We start from the raw sequence: 19316 nt of genomic DNA, 5'->3' as shown, positions 1-19316 counted from the left end.
TGGAGGCAGGTGTATGCTTTTGTCTTTAATCGACCGCAACAGAAGATGCCTGTTGGCCACAGCTAGCCAACCAGGTGGATCGGGAGATGAGCTTTGGTTAGGCCACCTTTTCTAGGCCTCTCTCCATATGGAGCAAGCAGTGCTCTCCTTGAACAAAGGCTGCTTGGTCATTCAGGATGCTGCCAAACAAGACTGTCATCTCCTGGGTCAGTCTCAAGCGAGCAATGTCCTGAACTGCCTGCATGCAGGGTTGGGTCTGTGACTTCCAGTGCACCTTACCACCTGCCGTTATGTCCCTCGCCTATCGCTACAGGGCTTTGCAAGTGTGGGTAAACCCTTCGGGCCTGCGCAGTGGATTTTTTAGGTGAGGCTCAGCATGCACAGAACTGGCCCCACCCTTTACACCTGAGGTTTATCTGTCAGGGCCTAGCGAGCTTGGACAGTGACAGCAAAGTCCTCAGGTCGTAGGTTTGGTTAGAGTATCCTTCTCTTAGACAGATGGCCTTAGAGGGTTAAACGAGCTCCATCTGCCCGGGTGTGACATTAGAGTTGTCCTTCTCCTAGGATGGTTGCCTGAAGGCTAGTGAGCCCATCCTGCCCATGGACACACTTTGTCTGACCCTTCAGTTGAGACCTGTCTGGCATGGGAGACCCTACCGAAGGCATGTGCCACCACCAGCATAGCTCCCAACCTCACGAAGGCACGCAAGCAGCACAGTATAGAAGTGGAAAAAAGCCAGGAGCACCCCAGCAGCCTTGGGACAGCAGCAGAGCACCCACAAAGAAACAGGAAGTAGGTAAGTGTTGTAAATTTACACCTTTGCTTACTGGACATTAACTTCTCAGTGTGGTAAAGCTCTACAGAAAAGGAAGAAAAGACTGCATTTTTAATTCCCTATCTAGCCTTTTATTACTGTGTCTAAGTGCTCTGAGACAGGTGAAGATCCATGTAATCAGCAGTAAGCGTATACAGTTGTCTGTCTGTAGAGCATATGGAAAGCATAGCAAACAAAACACAGACAGGATCAACAGTACTATTTAGTGTCTGCAACTTAACAGCAAGGCAGAAATCTGACTGTCTGAAAAACCTCTATGTAAACAAAAGCAAAGAGTGGGGCACAATATGCTGATAAGTGCCAAGTAGGGATGATGGTATTCTTCTTACTGTTCTTAGCATTGAAAGACACTTAGAAAGCAAAAGGTCAGACAACAGAGGCCTCAAAGACAGCCATTCAGTTGTCCAAACAAAAGAGAAGCACTACACAAAAGAAAGAGGAGGGGACCAAGCAAGGGCACAAAAAAGTGCCAAAGTACATACTTTATTTTCAAAAAAATTAATTCTGGCTCTACAAAGTTAGATTTTGATACCCTGAGACAGGAGGAAAACTTCTTTTAAAGAAAAAGCACTCCCACTCTGACTGAAGAAGCAGCTGGTAAGACAGTGCTTCTACAATGCAAATAATCTCACCTCCAGAAACAAACACAAATGGAACCATCACATTCTGGTCAGAAGTTCATATGTTGCAAAAATAGCTCAGGGTAACTTCAACAGCACTGCAGAGCCCCAGCCCTCCCCCTCTGCTGTTCCTCACTTACTACTTTCTTCTAAGTTTGTCTTCTGAAAAGGTTTATAACAATGTCTTTCAGTTTTGCAGAACACACCAGACAATGTCAGACATCAAGAAAATGCTGACACAACTTCCTTCCCACTACTGCAGACAGGTACAAATAAAGTCATCACACCTTAACACACAAAAAGATGTTTTCTTCACAAAGAAAGGCAGGCTTTGAGGTTGGGAGGAAGATTAAGGAAGTGCAACAACAGGAAGGTGGGACACCATATGATCCCAGCCATAGAACTTTCAGATATGTAGCATCATTTAAGAAGCTTAATCACCACAACACGGGAACTCCCAAATACTGCCTTTAGGAGATCACAGAATGGTTTGGGTTGGAAGGGACCTTAAAGCTCATGCAGTTCCAACCCCCTGCCATGGCAGGGACACCTTCCGCTAGCCCAGGTTGCTCCAAGCCCCACCCAACCTGGCCTTGAACACTGCCAGGGATGGGGCAGCCACAGCTTCTCTGGGCAACCTGTGCCAGGGCCTCACCACCCTCACAGGGAAGAACTTCTGCCTAATGTCTAATCTAAATCTCCCCTCTGTCAGTTTAAAGCCATTCCCCCTTGTACTGTTCCTACATACCCTTGCGAAATTCTCTCTCCAGACTTCTTGTAGGCCCACTTTAGGTATTGGATCATTAGATCCCTTGCAAACTTCACTACCTGACAATCTGCATGCAGCTGTCAGACAAACAAGTAACTCAAAAAATTCTCAAAAACTTCAATATGACTTCAGGGTATGAAGCAGTATTAAGAATTGGCTGTTCATGCACAAGAAGCAGCCTGCCAGTACTGCACAGAAGGAAGCAATATACAGTTTATGTTAACCTTCAGATTAACCTTAAACATTCAAAGGTGAAATGCAGACACTCCTAGTTTGGAATGCCAAGACCCTACATGTACACACACTCTAGCTGTATGCACACCCACACAAACTTGCACATAATGCAGCTCACATACCAGCTCAGTGTTAATAAAAACCATTCAAGCTGCCAAGACAAGCACCCTTCAAGGTATGGGATGCCAGAACAGCATGGCTTGTTGGTTTTATGTTCAGACTGTGATCCCTTCCTGCACATGTATATATAAAAATGTAAGCAGTACACAATCACACACTCCAGGCCTCACTCAGCATAGCATGCAGATGGTGTTCCTCTAATGGGCTAGTCAATGGCTTACTTTCCTCTTCATTCTCATACTTTCAGTGCATTTTCACTTAATCTTCTGAAAATACATTTACTCTTGGAAACTTCCTTCATGCTCCACACTATGCTATGTCTGTGAAGGACTAATATGACCAGCTTTTCCATTACAGACCTTCTAAATGACTATAAAGCGAATATAATTCAAAACACAGATTCTATTGACCTGAATCACAACTGTCAGTATGCAATACTTTCACTCATCAGACAAAAGCTAACAAGTACCAAGAAAGATGCAGTGAACCCCATCAGTGATAAAACATCATTTCAGTGAGCATTCAGAGCTACTGGGGACACTGAATTAAAAGAGACAGGAAGAAGAAACTCCTCAAGTCTGCTAAGCTTCTGCGTGAGACCTCAGCTTGTCTAGCATTTATTCCCAGGACTTCCTCTCTCCCCCAATACTGCCTCCAAGTTCTGGCACACTCAACTTGTCCAGTTTGCTCCAACTATGCAGGAGTTCAGCATCGAGGTCACCAAGAGCACCACAAAGTGCTCCACACTCGCCATTTCAACATCCTGTCCCAGCTCATCCCAGAGCAAAACAAGGAATACACAACAACAGCTCCCTAAGCAAGCCAGAGAGCACGTGTTAGCTTTTCTCCAGCTCTACAAATGTACACCAAATCAGGCACTGATGGCTAGAAAAGAAACAGTAAGTGGATTTCCTAAGCTCTGATCCAGAAGGAATGTAAAAGAAATGCATTATTTTATAAGATAACTTGGTCACAATTTGACAGGATTTTTAAAAATAAAAGATGAGATGCACTCCAAATACAAGAGGCCAAATTGTGCCCTAAATTCCTGCTTCAAAGATGGTAATTTTTTTTTTAAAAAAGCTTTAATGTACCAAGATTTTTTATGTGAAAATATCTCTTCATCTTTCCATCCCCAAACCAAAAGCACTTGGCCTATATTGCAGAAAAGCTTTTGGCTGCAGCAGATAGCCATCATGGAGAGTTTCATCTGGAGTCGCCAAAGTCTAATCCGCATACGAATAACTCAGCTTGGTATCTTCCCATCATGAACAGGGTCTAGCAACCTTCACAACACGCACAGACCCATAGAATTGTAGAATGGTTTGGGGTGGAAGGGACCTTAAAGCTCATCCAGTTCCAACCCCTGCCACAGGCAGGGACACCTTCTACTAGATCAGGCTGCTCCAAGCCCCATCCAATCTGGCCTTAAACACTGCCAGGGATGGGGAATCCACAGAGCTACCATGTCCCACATATACTGTTCCCATGCAGACAGAAGATACACAAATATCTGACAGGAACAAGAAGCCTCTGCCATAAAGAGCATCATGACTTTTTAGAGTCTTTTACAAGCTTTTGATTACATTGCATGATATGCCTAAAATTATGACATAAGGTTCACAAAATCCAGCATTAAAAGTTCTAGTCCTTGAATATTAAACGATTGTTAGATCTAGCATAAAACATTTGTCAGGATGTATTAAAAAGAATTATAATAGCAAATGTTATTAGAAACTACCTATCAACCTTCTCAATAATGAGGCTTTGTATGGAGTTTACTTTTTACAAAGTTAAGCATAGTATCTTACAAAAGGAATTACACAAAAGAATGAGACTGAACAATCTACATATACTAAGTGTTCTAAACAACTCTACAGCTCAAGAGAAAAAAAAGAGTTAAAATATCAATCATTTCTAGATTTCAAAACAAAACCAAACCACAAATCACCAGCATGCTTTTTAAAGGCTGCACAGCTTACATTCTAAAGTATTTCAATATGAAAATGTCCTTAGAGCTTAACACAGCACTACTACACTTAAGCAAGGAAAAAACCAACCGGTTTTGCCCCTCCTTATTTGTCCATATCATTCAATTTTGAGTTCTTAACTTTACATGACAAGAGTTAGAACATTTCTGAGAACTCTAGACATATTATACAATACTTATACCTCCCGAAGTTTTGCAAATTTAAGAGACACTTTATTGAAACAGATTTAAAAGATACTATATATACAGATTTTCTTCATACTTGTACTTAATTTTCCATTTATGTATTAAATTCAAAGCTTTTAAATGACAACTCATTTCCAAGGATACATGACCACATGGTCACTGAAGGCTTGTGCAAAGAGAAACAATTTCTAGACAGATACTGTAGTAAACAGAACAGATTTTAAAGTAAATTTAAAAAAATTATATACAAGCGGATAATACTTGGTAAATTAAGTTTTGCCTAAGTCACCTTACAGACCCATCCCTTACAAGGAGATAGAAAGGCATTTTTAAGCAAGCAAAAGAAACAAACTGTACCTGAGATAGCTGCCAAAATAAGCAACAATGTTTGGATGTTTACAGTCTTTCATCATAATGATTTCCTGCTGTACAACAGCAAAATCTTCTCCTGAAAAGCAGAAGAATGAATATTTTCATTTGCCTGGTTCATACCCACACCTCAACTAGACTTTCAGTACAAGTTTATGCAATAAACATTTTGAGTAATTAAAATTAATTATCTGCATGTTTCACAGGCATAAAAAGCAGCTGTAAATCAGTATTTATTAGCAAGGCCTTAGCAATAAGTACCTATATTCTTAAGAAGTTTCATTGTGGGCCAGACAGACCTTACATCTGCTATCTGACACCTCTGGTCATAGCTCTTTCTAAAGTCTTTATTTGCCCCCTGAGACCCAACTGTGTCCATCTGCATATGTCCTGTCAATAGCCCAGGTTCTTAAAAACTTTGCTATTTTTGGCCACACGTCCAACACCCATTAGATCATCTCCCTGAGCAAAAAGCCTCATCAATAGTAGGCTGCTGCTGCGACTCCTTGGTAAACTTGGTAAGCACATGAATTTACAGACTGTGCATATGTCCAGATAAAACACTGACACAGATGTGGCATTTACCACATTTACTATTTGTTACCTCCATTGTCCCTGTCCTTCTATAAAAGGTTCTTACCAGATGTGTATGCTGAGAAAATCATGGATGAAATTGAAAAAACAGAGATATTTTTGGTTTGGGAGTGTCAGGCAGGGGTTTTATAGGAAAGTTAAAAAGAGAAGACCAGAAATACCAAATGTAAGAGAATGACAGCATTTTTAATTAGGAAATACATGTCAAGTGCTCTTTTGCAGTTCAGTATCTTAATACAGGGACTCCTCTGAAATGTCTTAGGCCATAAGGGCACGTAGTAGCGAGTTACGTATGTTATTTATAAAGTTCTTACAATGTTTGTTTAGTTACTAGGCATATAAGGTTCACAAAAACCTCAAGGACTTCATAGATAAAGCAAGCCTGAAGGCCTAAAATAACCGTTTAACTTAATGAATAACTTCAAAGACTCTTTAAGCAAGTTGGGAAAAAAATAAAAAACCAAAGAAATTTCAACATATGTCAAAAATCTCCTTTAGGTGTACCGCTGTAGCACACTTCAGCATGACTCAAAAGAGCTTTTAAACCAGAAGTCAAAGCTATTGTCTAGAAAGTTGAATACAGACACTAGGTTCATATTTATGAGTTGTTGCAACTCAAAAATCACTTCTCAAATACAGCTGTTAATTTCAAATGTAACACAACAACTTCCAACAGAACTCGTCAAGCTATTACCTAAGAAAACACTTTTCATGTCTCTCCCAAGACATCAACATACTGGTGACCTATCCATGTGGTACTTTCTAAACCAGAAATCTGATATTCATATGTGTTTTTTTAACTGATAGCAAATCTCAAACCACAAGCTGCAAATTAACATCACAACAGGCTGTCTACTATTCATGGTATTTTGCTGATGGCTTACTGTATCCTGGCTAGACCTGTAAATATGCAAACGCTGAAGAGTAAACCAGAAATCTCATTTTCCTCTGTGACAGGACAAGGTTTCTCCATTATTTGACTGGCTATTATTAAATTAGCATAATATTAATATTAAATTAGCATCAACTTTATAGGAAGTGCCTAAACATTATTAACCCTTAATCTTCACACTCTCCCCCAGTCTGCAAAACTTGCAAAGAAAGCCAGTGCCACAGCTGTGGAATGCGGACGCTATCTGTTTGAGGCTGAGTCAAGCCTCTACCGAAACTGGAAGCAACAACTACAGAGAGACACTGAGCTCGCTGAGCAAGCAGAGGGTAGCCGAAGTGCATTCTCTGTGCACTTTTTTTAGCATCCAAAGGCTCCCAAAAATATTTAACTGCAAGATACCAGTTGTTATCCCCATCAGCACAGCTTGAGGGCAAGTTATGCCAGCTGCAGTGCATCCCCAGGCTCTGTTCACAGCTCAGCTAAATCACACAGCATGATTCTCTGGGACAACCTATGTAACACACTACTTTCTTTCCTGCATTAGCTCCCACTACATCTTGAAATGGAGCACAACCAGTTACAAGTTAAGCAAGAAGTCTGGACATTTTACTTCCCAGATGACTGCACTGTAATTTAACAAGGCTAGCTATAGTGACAGAATAGAAATTGCAGGCTGATATCTATAAGGCACGTTTGTTTTGTGAAATCACAACATCAGCACAGCTTGAGTGTACCTCTACCATACAGCGAGTCTTAACCAAAGTCTCTAAGAGAATTTCAGGAAATGTACTCAATTCCCAGATACTAGTGCTCAGCTATTATTTCACCCTTCCTTCTTATTTCTCTCTCTACGCTTTCTGCAGGTAAGTCCTTTTCTGCCTTGCTGCCTTCCTCATTTCTTTTGCTCTACAAAGGGTTTTGTATCACATCAAATGAAAACACAGTACTTTAAGACCAAAATACCAAACATTCTGAAATTCTAAACAGCTTCCCTTTAACTGTTTTCCAATTACACTTTTTCCCCTTACATCTTGCTTGCCATGCTTAGGGTTTTTTTAGAACAATGTATTTTGTCCCCATTTAAAAGGCAAAAAATTATCCCTTAAAAAAAGTAACACTTACCTGGTTCTAGTTTTATTACTTTAATTGCCGCCAGCTCACCCGTGTTCACATTTCGAGCCTACAAAAAAAGTAAAATAAAATAAAAATTTTAACTTTAGAGAGCAGAGCACAGTAACCAGGTCTGCATTCTCAACATTCTCTGACAAAACAGAGTCCAAGAGCAACTGAGGGTTGACAGGGGTCTAAAACAGTGAAACCACTTGCTGGTTTGAGAGGTTTCTTGGTTGTCTGGGTTTTTTTTAAGCATAAACTCCCTCAGGAGAAGCCAATAAATTAAAACACCTTGTATTAAATTAAAACACATTTCATAGAAGGTTAGATTTGCCCTCCCCCCCAATACACCATGTATTTATTTTTATTTGGCTTACAGCTTTTATTTTTACTAGATAAGCACCATTTTTGAGTTCTATTATATCCAAAATGCTTATTTAAAATAATCCATGTCTATGCTTAATGACAGTGAAACAAATTGTAAGAATTCTGTAGCTAGCATGCTATTCTCCAACACATTCATAGGAAGCACTCTTCCAACAAAACCTGGATTTACTTTCTAACAACAAAGCAAGCCCTCTCAAAAAAACCCACCACCAACACCAAAAAAGAAACCAAAACCACAAACAAAAAAAGCCCCCAAACAACCAGAAAAACACTAGGCAGCTGGTTTTTTGAGAGCTCTGAAGCCTTAAGTATGCTCAGGAAACCCTACACTGACACACAACAGTCCAAAATTATGCAAGTCTTCAACCACACTGTACTTCCGTGTTAAAACCCATAAACAAACCGACCATGAAGATAGAGACTGCAAAGCAGTTATAACATACACACATCTCACAGCAGACAAGCAATGCCCAGGGTGTATCAAGTGCTGCACCCTTCAGCGTACATGACTGCTTCCAAGATTCCCATGAGAGCAATGCAACGCTTCCTGCCAATTTCATTATGTGCCCCTTGATCCTTGCTCTCCACTAGTGTCAGCATCCTCCCCTTGCTGCAAGGGTGCAAAGAAAACAAGCCAGCAACAAAGGAGTTAGAATGCATTCCCCTGGCATGTGCAGCAGCTCTGTGGCCAACTTCAGCAGCAATTACCCAGCAGCTTAACTGCATTTTGTATGGGGCTCTGTCATGCAAAAGCCTGTGTTCTACTGAGTAACCAAGGAAGCTAAATTTTTAACAAGCCATTAAGAAGCAATATAAATTCTGATATAATGATTTCTCTTCTAGAACCACTGCACTTGACTACTGACTGAAAACCAGGAAGCCATTTGCCCAGTGCTTTCAGGATACTTCTGTGCCTCTGCATCCAGCCATGGAGAGAGAGCAGCAAAGATGCTCCCCAGCACTAAAGCAGCAGCTCCTGAAGGATGCTCTGCTACAGCTTCTCCTCTCCCCAGGGAAGCCTTGGTACCCAACGCACTGTGCTGGATCACTACTGCACTGCATGCCATGCCCCCTCTATCCCCTACACAGGGCACAGAAGGTGAGACCAGTCCTGTTTTTGCTTATTCCCCTCATCCGCTTTCAAACCAAAAAAGGCCAGAATTACAGAACTTAAGATACAGACAGGTGCCCACACTTTATGCTGCTAATGGTGTCACTGAAGTCACTGTAGGAGCTTAGGGGCTCAAACCTTTTGTTGACTGGCCTGAGACTCACCAAGGTATCTCACTGTAAGGTATCGATTCTTAGCATAGCAGCTTAACAGCTGCTTGTGAAACCCCAAGTGGAGGGAAAAAAACCTCAGACTAAGAAAAATGGCCAGCAATACAATCTGGAAATAAGTACAGTATGTATTCCTGTGTTTAGAGATCTACCAAGCTCACTCCTAGCACAGCCTATTTCAAACCTCTCACTGTTTCTTGGTGTGGCAATGCTCTTCTGCAGTGCTGGGAGTACCAGCATTTTCAAATAATTTGCAGGCAGATGGTTATGGATAGATCTTGAGACCAGTAGGAATCCTGTAAAAATCAAGAAGTAGTCCAAACTTGATAAACTGTGGAAAGAACAGTTAAAAAAAAATCAATTTTCTCTGGCAGCTTTCCCTGTAAGTCATTATTTGCCCACTGCAATGACACAGCAGTGTCCCCACTCAATACTATGTGGTGGAAAAAAGACACAAAGAACAGGAGTTCCTTTTATCTGTACCAGAGAAGGAAGGCAACATATGAGAAGGTGGCACCATTGAAGCATGAATTAGGATTTTTATTCCTTATTTCTTTTCCCAGCACATTCTTCCCATAACGAGAAACAAAAACAGAGGCAAGATGTTCATTACAGACCAGTCAGTCTCACCTCTGTGCCTGGCAAAATCTTGGAGCAGATTCTCCTGGAAGACATGCTAAGGCACATGAAAAACAAGGAGGTGGTTGGTGACAGCCAGCATGGCTTCACTAAGGGGAAATCCTGCCTGACCAATTTGGTGGCCTTCTATGATGGGGCTACGAAACTGATGGACAGGGGCAGGGCAGTTGACGTCATCTATCTGGACTTCTGTAAAGCCTTTGACACTGTCCCACATGACATCCTTGTCTCTAAATTGGAGAGACATCAATTTGATGGGTGGACCACTCGGTGGATAAAGAACTGGCTGGATGGCTGCATGCCAAGAGTTGTGGTCAATGGCTCGATGTCCGGCTGGAGACCGGTAACGAGTGGTGTCCCTCAGGGATCGGTGTTGGAACCGGTCTTGTTCAACATCTTTGTCGGTGACATGGACAGGGGGATTGAGTGCGCCCTCAGCAAGTTTGCCGATGACACCAAGCTGGGTGGTTCGGTTGATACACCGGAGGGAAGGGATGCCATCCAGAGGGACCTCGACACGCTTGTGAGGTGGGCTGATGCCAACCTGATGAAGTTTAACCATGCCAAGTGCAAGGTCCTACACCTGGGTTGGAGCAATCCCAGGCACGGCTACAGGTTGGGCAGAGAAGAGATTCAGAGCAGCCCTGCAGAGAAGGACTTGGGGGTGTTGGTCGATGAGAAAATGAACATGAGCCGGCTTCAGTGTGCACTCGCAGCCCAGAAAGCCAACCGTATCCTGGGCTGCATCAAAAGGAGCATGACCAGCAGGTCAAAGGAGGTGATCCTGCCCCTCTACTCTGCTCTTGTGAGACCTCACTTGGAGTATTGTGTGCAGTTCTGGCGTCCTCAACATAAAAAGGACATGGAACTGTTGGAACAAGTCCAGAGGAGGGCCACGAGGATGATCAGGGGACTGGAGCACCTCCCGTACGAAGGTAGGCTGAGAAAGTTGGGGCTGTTCAGCCTGGAGAAGAGAAGGCTGCGTGGAGACCTCATAGCAGCCTTCCAGTATCTGAAGGGGGCCTACAAGGATGCTGGGGATGGACTATTCATCAGGGACTGTAGTGACAGGACAAGGGGTAACGGGTTCAAACTTAAACAGGGGAAGTTTAGATTGGATATAAGGAAGAAATTCTTTACTGAGAGGGTGGTGAGGCACTGGAATGGGTTGCCCAGGGAGGCTGTGAATGCTCCATCCTTGGTGGTGTTCAAGGCCAGGTTGGATGAGGCCTTGGGTGGCATGGTTTAGTGTGGAGTGTCCCTGCCCATGGCAGGGGGGTTGGAACTAGATGATCTTAAGGTCCTTTCCAACCCTAACTATTCTATGATTCTATGATTAATCAAAGGTCAACATTTTTTAACCTCCAAGATTAATAAGAAAAATTACTGAAGCTTAATGAAGAGTCATGAGGGAGTCTTGTTGATACTTGAAGACATGGTTTGGGTCTACTTGTCCTAGTAAGGTAATCAGTGAGACAAAACTGCAGTGGATACACATGAGGACATCCTGAAGTTACTCATCCTGCATGCAGCTGGGATGTGCAAGCCAAGCTGGAAACATCTGACAGGCTTCAGGGACATTGCTAGCCCAGCAAAAAAAAAGTTTGTTTGTTTTATTATTATTTTAACAATCCTGTGCCCAGCTGTCAGGAACTTGTTTCTCTGACTATGGCTCTATATGTCACTGCGCTGTGCAGAGTGCAATGGCAACTAAAGCAAGACAGAAGATGGCTAGGAGCTAGTGACAATTTTGGAGTAAGTCTGATTAAAAGACATGAGAATACTGACCACAAAGTCTTATGTGCTGGTGATGCCAAGAAACTATCAACAGTAGACAGACAAATCTATAGATATATTTGGAGCAGGACATACAACATCCTAGCCAAAGGAAGAGAGTCCAAGCAGCAGGCAGCCTTGCCAAACCTATGCTCTTCACACCTCATGGCTGATTCACGTCCCTCCCATCACAAAGGGATTTCATCTTCAATATCATGTCAAAAGAACTGCTCAAGATTATGGGCAGGGAAGTACAATCGCTGTCTTTTCACCTCTAGCTTAGGCTTTTCTTCTTTTCTTCAAGAACAGCAATAGTGGGACTCTTTGAGCAGCTGGCCATTCTCCGCATCAGTACCTGCTGGGGCTCATGAAAGCCAAAAACAAGGAACAAAACCTGATTTAATGCAGGTCATCAGTGCCTCCAGGAACAGCAGGCTACCAACTGCTTAACGGCATGAATTGCTACTTAAGAAAACATGACTTGAAGCTGACAATCTGAGTAAGCTTTCACTTTGCATCCTATTCCATTTGGGTTATCAGCATTAAATGTGTCACAAATAAGAATATGAATTGCCTTTGTTAATCTGAGTATATATATATATATATATATTAAAAAAAAAAAAAAAAAAAAAAGAGATTATTCCAATCGTAGTGACACAAGGGTTCCTTGCAAAGGATAATGATGGCGACCAATTACCCCTGACAGGTTTTACTGTCATCAGCAAAGCCTAGATAAAGCCATCACAAGCCTAGATGAATAAGACTGAGAAAGAAGTACTGTATGTTTTCCAGCGTGTGCTGGAGCCAGCTCTGACTCTGAATTTGAGGGTGCTTGTGTACATACTATACAATAGCTCAGTATCTTGAGGACACTGCCTTATGCTTTCATTCAGCATAATCACACTAAAGTTGCCAATTACTTCTGGGTTTTGAGATTTGAGCATCAATAAGGAGTAGGTGGCAGAAGAACAATTTCAAGCAAGTATTTTTGAGTTGGCAAATGCAACCAAAAATTTCAAAGTGCCATGTAGGAAAATACACATTCATTTTTGGTTTCCACTTGCACCTTACATGTTCCAACTCTCAGCCTTTCTGATGATGAGGTTAAATGCAAGAACCAGGAGTTTTCCCCCCATCCCTGTTTCCATGAGCAGGAGCCTGCAACCAATTCCTTTAAATGCAGATTTCATAATGTCAATGGGAATGCATTATACAGGTCTTCCACAAGCAAAGATCAGCCTACATCACCTGCATCTACACATGGCCACTTATTAAATGTATACAGCATTTATACAATGTCTGCTCTGGAAAACCATATAAGAATCCTCATTCTACCAGCAGCTAAAGGAACAATACTCTTCCAGAGATCCAAATTGCTGTATCTGGGCAGACGTTTAAGAAGAAAATCCACCAACTGCAAAGTCAAGCTGAAGAAACACTGCCTAATTCAACAGGAAATAATTATTAGTGTCTCTGTGACAACAGTAGGAGATCAGATCAAAATGCTGTATAAAACCTGCCACCCACTAGAAATAAGAGCTAAAAAAATCCAGGTTTTATTGTTACTATTACACAAAAATCCATTAATCAAAATGCCTCACAATTGGAAAGATCTTATTACTCTGAAACAGAGAAGGAAAGAGCAATGCAGTACTTGGATGGGCTCTATTTGGAAACACCAGAGGCAAAGCAAGAGACGTGCATGGTGTGTGTCTGAAAAGGAAGGGAAATAATAAAGGGGGGAGGAAGGCTAATATTCAGTATTGCCTCTTAATCTATGCCACAACAGCAGATCTGTAAGTAGTGCTCTGTACAGTTGAACCAATACAGACATAAAATCCAAGGAGGTAAATCTCTTGCCAAGTTTATATTTGTCCTTCAGATGAAAACTAGTAACATAAAGCATAAAATGCTGCAACAAAAACCAGGCCAAAAAGCAAATCTAAGACAGTAACAACAGGGCACTTCTGGTTTTGACTACTTTCTATGTGAACTGTTGAACAAAATGTCGAGCAGCAATTTCTAAACAAGTTGCTACTCATGGGATAACTGGTCCCAGGGAACAGATAGGCTTCCTGAACTGGATTAGCTCCAGTCTTCAGGAAAATGCACCCAAACGGCTTCCCAACCCCCTTGCTTCCAGTCCTACATTCTTCCCCTTCAGCTTCCCTCAAACCCACACAAGTCCCCAGGAGCAGATTCAACTTTCCAAGCCCGCAGAAACCCACTTGCCCCTTCTTTTTACTTAGTTTTCTGCAAGGTGAACCAACCACACCAGCCCAGGCACCACACCGAGTGCCAGGGTAACACCAGGTAAGCAGCACTAGAGCCAGGAGCAGGGTAGGGAATCACCCCTCTCTGGCAACAGTGAGCTGTTACATCAGTTCAGCCCATCCTACAGAATCAAAGCTGTACTTAACAGGAATTGAACTAAGAATTACGCTAAAAATAATAAGGTTCCACATTCTGGTAGGAGGCATGATACCAAAACCCAACAGAGCTACAATTTGATAAAGCTGATGTCAAACAAAAAGATCTGAAATGAAGGCAAACAAAACTCCCTACACAAGGCATGGATTACTGGTTAACGAAACCACAGTCACAGAAACTACACCCTGTAGTACTTACTCTGCACAGTAAAATTGGGATGGCAAAACAACCACCCCTCTCTGCCTGCCTCACAAGCTTCAAAAGACAATTAAAGCAGAAATTATAGCCTTCAAAACATAGACATTTATTCCTAGAAAAGTCAAATTGAGCTTCCAGCTGTAAGCTCAATGAAGTAGAAATGAAGACCAAAGTGCCTATGAAAAAGCACACAACTAAAAGGCACACTTTCAGTATTTCAGAAGCAGCAAAGCTGTAGAAGAATTGATACCCTACTGGATCACCCCAGGAAAGAGGAGAACAAGGACACAGACATGGAAAGAAGAGATTTGTGCTCAGGACTCTGCAAAATGGGAGTTCATCAAAATTCAGGTTCAGCGGCCTTGGACACATCCTCTTCCAGCAACACACAGAAGCACCATCAGAAACCAGACACTGGAACATGGCTGACAGAAGTAACAGTAATCAGGTGCTCCCCAGAGATGCCCACAGGATCCAAGAGCTTCAGCGTGAAGCACTTGAGCTGCAGGTACATGACTTCCCTCACCAAAACCAACCCACAAGCCAAAGCACTACGGACCAAAAAAATCGGGCTTTTTCTTTTTAAAAATGAGATCTCAAGCAAAGTGCACCTTACAGAGTCCTGCATCTTCATTTGTCAACTGACTGAAGCCATACATGTCAAAAAGCATAAATTACAGAGGACCTGGGACTAGGGATGATTAGAATGGCAGCTTCATACCAAGAGACACAAAGTCTTTCTAAATGAGAGATGGAGTAAACACAGAGCAAACTACATTAAGCAACCACCTCATTTAACTCTAGGAGTATTTCCTGAAACTGAGCAGAACAGGGCAGGGTCTCTTTTTCACCAAACAAACATAACTCTTCTACACTTTGCTGATCACCCTAAACAATTAAATTCTTTACAACAGTGAAATACAGAAACACAAAGACAGAAGTGACCTGTACTACAGCAGAACTAGTTTTCACCTTTTCTAGTGAGTGTTGCTTCGGACAAGAATATTTGACAGAAACAGGAGGTGACATTCAAGAATTTTCCTGACATGTAACTGCCCTTTTGCTATTAGTCTCTAAACTAGACTTCAGATGAAGCTATATTACTTGACAAGCAAGTTTACTGAGACATAGAAAACAAACCCATATAAATAAAAACATGACATGCAACACTCGAGTACTCAACTCAGAACACTATTAGCAGATTGTCTGCGTTTTGTTACAGATGCATCAACCATCTGACAAAGTAGTAACCCAATCTCCCCATTTTCTTCAGCAGTCTTCTGAGGAGACATCCCTGGACATGGGAACAGGTTTTACATCCTGTGTTTTCCCTAAACTTCCAGTAAGAACTTTGCAACATTAATATTTCAGCTATCTATAGGGGCAACATAGATGATTCACTGAAAAAAATAACTGAAAAACCCAAACATCATCTCTCTCTCATACCCTCACTGAAAACAGCATTATGTCCACTGATCATGTCTCTGGGATACATCAAGAATTAAATAACCCAGATAACACTCCATCATCTCCTACAACCAGCTTGCACTGGTACCAGTTAGAAGAAACACTTTACTGTTGACTGTGCATATTTGATTTGAGAGCTAATGGCATGAACAAGTCACCCGCTACCTTTCCTGTGATGAATTCATTATCATCCTCTCCAAGGCCTCTCTGAACACCAAACTTGGGGGGGATGGCAGATATTTATAAAGTGTTACTTCAAGCCAAAAATCCATACTTGCAGCGCTCTAGCATGCTTCCAGGTACCAGCAAACAGCAGGACTCACAGCAGAAGGACGGTATATATTTGACCCATATCCTTTTCCCTTTGAGCCTCTGTAGTTCAGTCCACACCATGGGCTCTTGCTTCAAATTCAAAAAGTCTTCAGAGTAAAGACTCCGCCTCTTTTACTTATTTATTTTTATATGATTAATTTTTTTCAAATAAATCAAACATCTAATCTATGTCCTGTTGTAGTTCAACTGAAACGGAGCAAGGAAGAAGATGCCAGCCTGCTTGGTTTTCAGCTCCTCAACACTTTGCCAGGAAAGCAGGTTACAAGAAGGTCAGCATTTAGCAAGAATGTCAACATGACTGTTACTTACTAAGGTAATAATCCAGTGCTTGGATCCACTCTGCTGAAATCCCGCCACTGATGAGCACCATCACCACACAGTTAATCTCAACCTCACACAAATATTTCATCAACCACAAAGCTAACCTACAGACCAACAGATGAAGCAAATGAAAGACGCTTATGAAATCCCTCACAAATTTAAGATAATGCCTTAGTAAACTCACACGTGGATGACACTTAGGCCTATACTACTTCCTCTTTGTCACATTAAAAGTAAATAGCTTTCACTATTACCTTTGGACCACTTTTATGCTCCACTTTAAAGGCTTCTTGGGCAAAACCTTCCCTCAATATGAAACAGGCAATAATCCACTCAGGAGAAAAGCACATCTCATTTTCCACATGTTGTCCACAACCTGATCAGAAAACATTTACCTCTCTCTCATCTAGAAGAAATAAATAATTGTAATACCAGCCTAGTGTGTCCTGATGCTGATTCATCCCTTTCTAACCCAGCTGTCAGGAGGAGAGAACTTCAGTGCCTCAAACAAGTCACAAGCAGTGACAAATACGGGCCACACAGAGCACCAAAGTGAAGGCTACTGCAATGCAAGTTCCATAATCATCAAGAAAACCTTGACAAATCCAATGAAACAAGTTTTATATGCCTAGTGGTATTGCAAATGCAAATATTCATTCTATGATTGCAGGTAACACCCTCAAAATTAAACTGTAAACACTGATTACTTGGCTAATTCATACCCATCATAATAATGTAAAGAGCACTGAGAAAAATCTCATTGATGAGACATCAGAGTCAATATGGCAGTTAAAAAATGCAACAGAAACAGAGCTGAAAACAGTGAGAGAACAGCTTGCAGGAAACAAAACCCAAAAAAATCAGTGCATAAGGCAAGTAGAGTTGAATAATTAAAATCAACACAGCAGACAAATACTCCGAGGAAGCTGGCAAGGTGAAAACAACACAAAGCCCTCTTTCAATTAAACAATTAATAAAGCAGGGAGTTAGCACACTAAGAACACAGTAACAAGAGGATTTAGGACTTGAAACTTTCACAACATTTAAGACAGCCAGGATTAAACCAAAATCACCCCAATTCAAACAAGACTTCATTCTAGGTGCACTCACCTAGTCAAAGACAGCATCAGAGCCAAGTTCTGTGTGCCTCAAACTGTGGAATGACTCTAAATGTTTCCCTATAGCCCTGCCTACAATGCAAGTTTTCTTAAACACACACACATACACACACACGCCCATTCTGTGATGACAAAACCAGACCAGAAGACACTTGGAAAGCACACGGTTAAAGTGATGCTTCCAATAGGCTGCACATGACAAACTTCCAATCTCCCCTCTGCTCTGTCACCAAACAGGAGTGGGTACCTGAGGGACAGGCTGTCACATCCCGTCAGAAAAGAGTTCACCTGGATGGGTACATAAATAGCAACAAATGCTGCAGAGCAGAGAAAAATGTCAGAGTATGCTATAAAGCCCAAAAAGTCAAATTTACACTCAGCTGCTGATGCTTTAATTTTGCTTTTCCTACATTTCTGAAGTTAGGGCAGGATAATGAAAGCCTCTGATCTTAACGCCACCTTTCCTGGCTTCCCAGTTTGCCTGGTCAGCCTCACGTTTTACAGAGACGCAAGCGCAAAACGCTGGTATTTTCACCCAAGACAGCGACGGGAGCAGTGGTCTGGATCAACACCCCTGATCGCTTTCAGGCACACGATTTCAAGTGACATTTCGGCTGGAAACTAGCGAGCAAACATGCGATTCCCGCACCCCCAAAGGTCGGTCTGGAGAGGAGCCGACCCCCAGGCCCCGCCCGTGAAGCGGACTCCCGAACCTGCACCCAACAGCGGCAAGAACCGACTCCCAGCGCGGCTCCAGGGCCGCAGGAACCGAAGAGCGCCGCAGTTCCGCACAGCCAGCAGGGCCCGAGGGTCCTCCCCTCGCAGGGGTCGGCCAGGCCAGCGCAGGGAGAGGCGCGGGGAGCAGGGTCCCTCCAGAGCGGAAAAGCGGCCAGACCGGGCGCCCACGCGCCGCCAGCAGGACTGGGACCGGTGTGAACGGGGGGGGACGAGAGGCGACCGTGCTGCCAGCAACAGCAAGCGAACGAATGGGGTGGTGGAAAGGGAGAAACGTCGCTTGGCAAAAGAAGCCCCTCTCAGCTTTAGGAGCTGAAGACCAACCCGGCAGCTGGCAACGGAACCCACCGGGGTGGGAGAGGGAGGAGAGGGAGAGACGACACAGCCGCGCCGGCCCGCGGAGCTGCGTCTACCTTGTAGACGTCGCCGTAGGTGCCGCTGCCGATGCGCTGGATGAGCTCGAAGTCCTCCTGAGGGTTGCGCCGGGACAGGTCGCACACCCGCCCGCCGCCTCCACTCATGGTGCCGAGGGATGCCCCGCTCGGCCGCGGCCCCCTGGGCCGGGGGAGAAGAGGAGGGGGGAGGAGGGAACCCAACACCGGAACGCTCACCGCCTCCCCCCAGCCCGCTCCGACAACATGGCGCCGCGCCTCCACACTGCGCAGACGCACAAGGCACCTCCCCGCCCCGCTACCCAGCCACCACCCTTACGCCTGCGCAGGCCGGCATCAGGAGGGGTGGCCTCTACTGCGCATGCGCCGCTCCTCCCCTCTGACCTCGGCGCAGGGCCCGACGGGGCGGGGAGTCCCGCACGGTTGCCACGCCCTCCGGGCGATGCCGCGCCCCCTGTGGCTCAGGGGTTTCCGCGTTCCGAGCTCAGTGCTCTCTGAGGCTGCTGCGAGGGCGCC

At 43.4% G+C, this 19316-nt stretch overlaps 1 protein-coding gene across 13 annotated transcripts in view; it reads right to left on the bottom strand.

Moving 5' to 3' along the window:
• MAP4K3 (mitogen-activated protein kinase kinase kinase kinase 3) overlaps positions 1–19058 on the bottom strand; it is a 91538-nt gene extending 72480 nt beyond the window's left edge. For 12 of the 13 annotated variants that reach the window (XM_080616165.1, XM_080616168.1, XM_080616164.1 and 9 more), the window contains exons 1-3: positions 18822–19058; positions 7733–7790; positions 5113–5203 (exon numbers count right to left, since the gene is read on the bottom strand). In XM_080616165.1, coding sequence (XP_080472291.1) covers positions 5113–5203; positions 7733–7790; positions 18822–18929 — 257 coding nt within the window. In that variant the 5' untranslated portion in view covers positions 18930–19058. Of the gene's footprint in view, positions 1–5112; positions 5204–7732; positions 7791–18821 lie in introns of those variants that run through there. The other variant, XM_080616175.1, reaches the window with a different exon arrangement.
• Between the last annotated feature and the right edge of the window lie 258 nt (positions 19059–19316).

The sequence above is a fragment of the Psittacula echo genome (assembly GCF_963264785.1).
Source record: "Psittacula echo genome assembly, chromosome: 4".
In the NCBI taxonomy this organism is placed as follows: domain Eukaryota; kingdom Metazoa; phylum Chordata; class Aves; order Psittaciformes; family Psittacidae; genus Psittacula; species Psittacula echo.
This window is presented reverse-complemented; position numbering and strand designations above follow the sequence as displayed.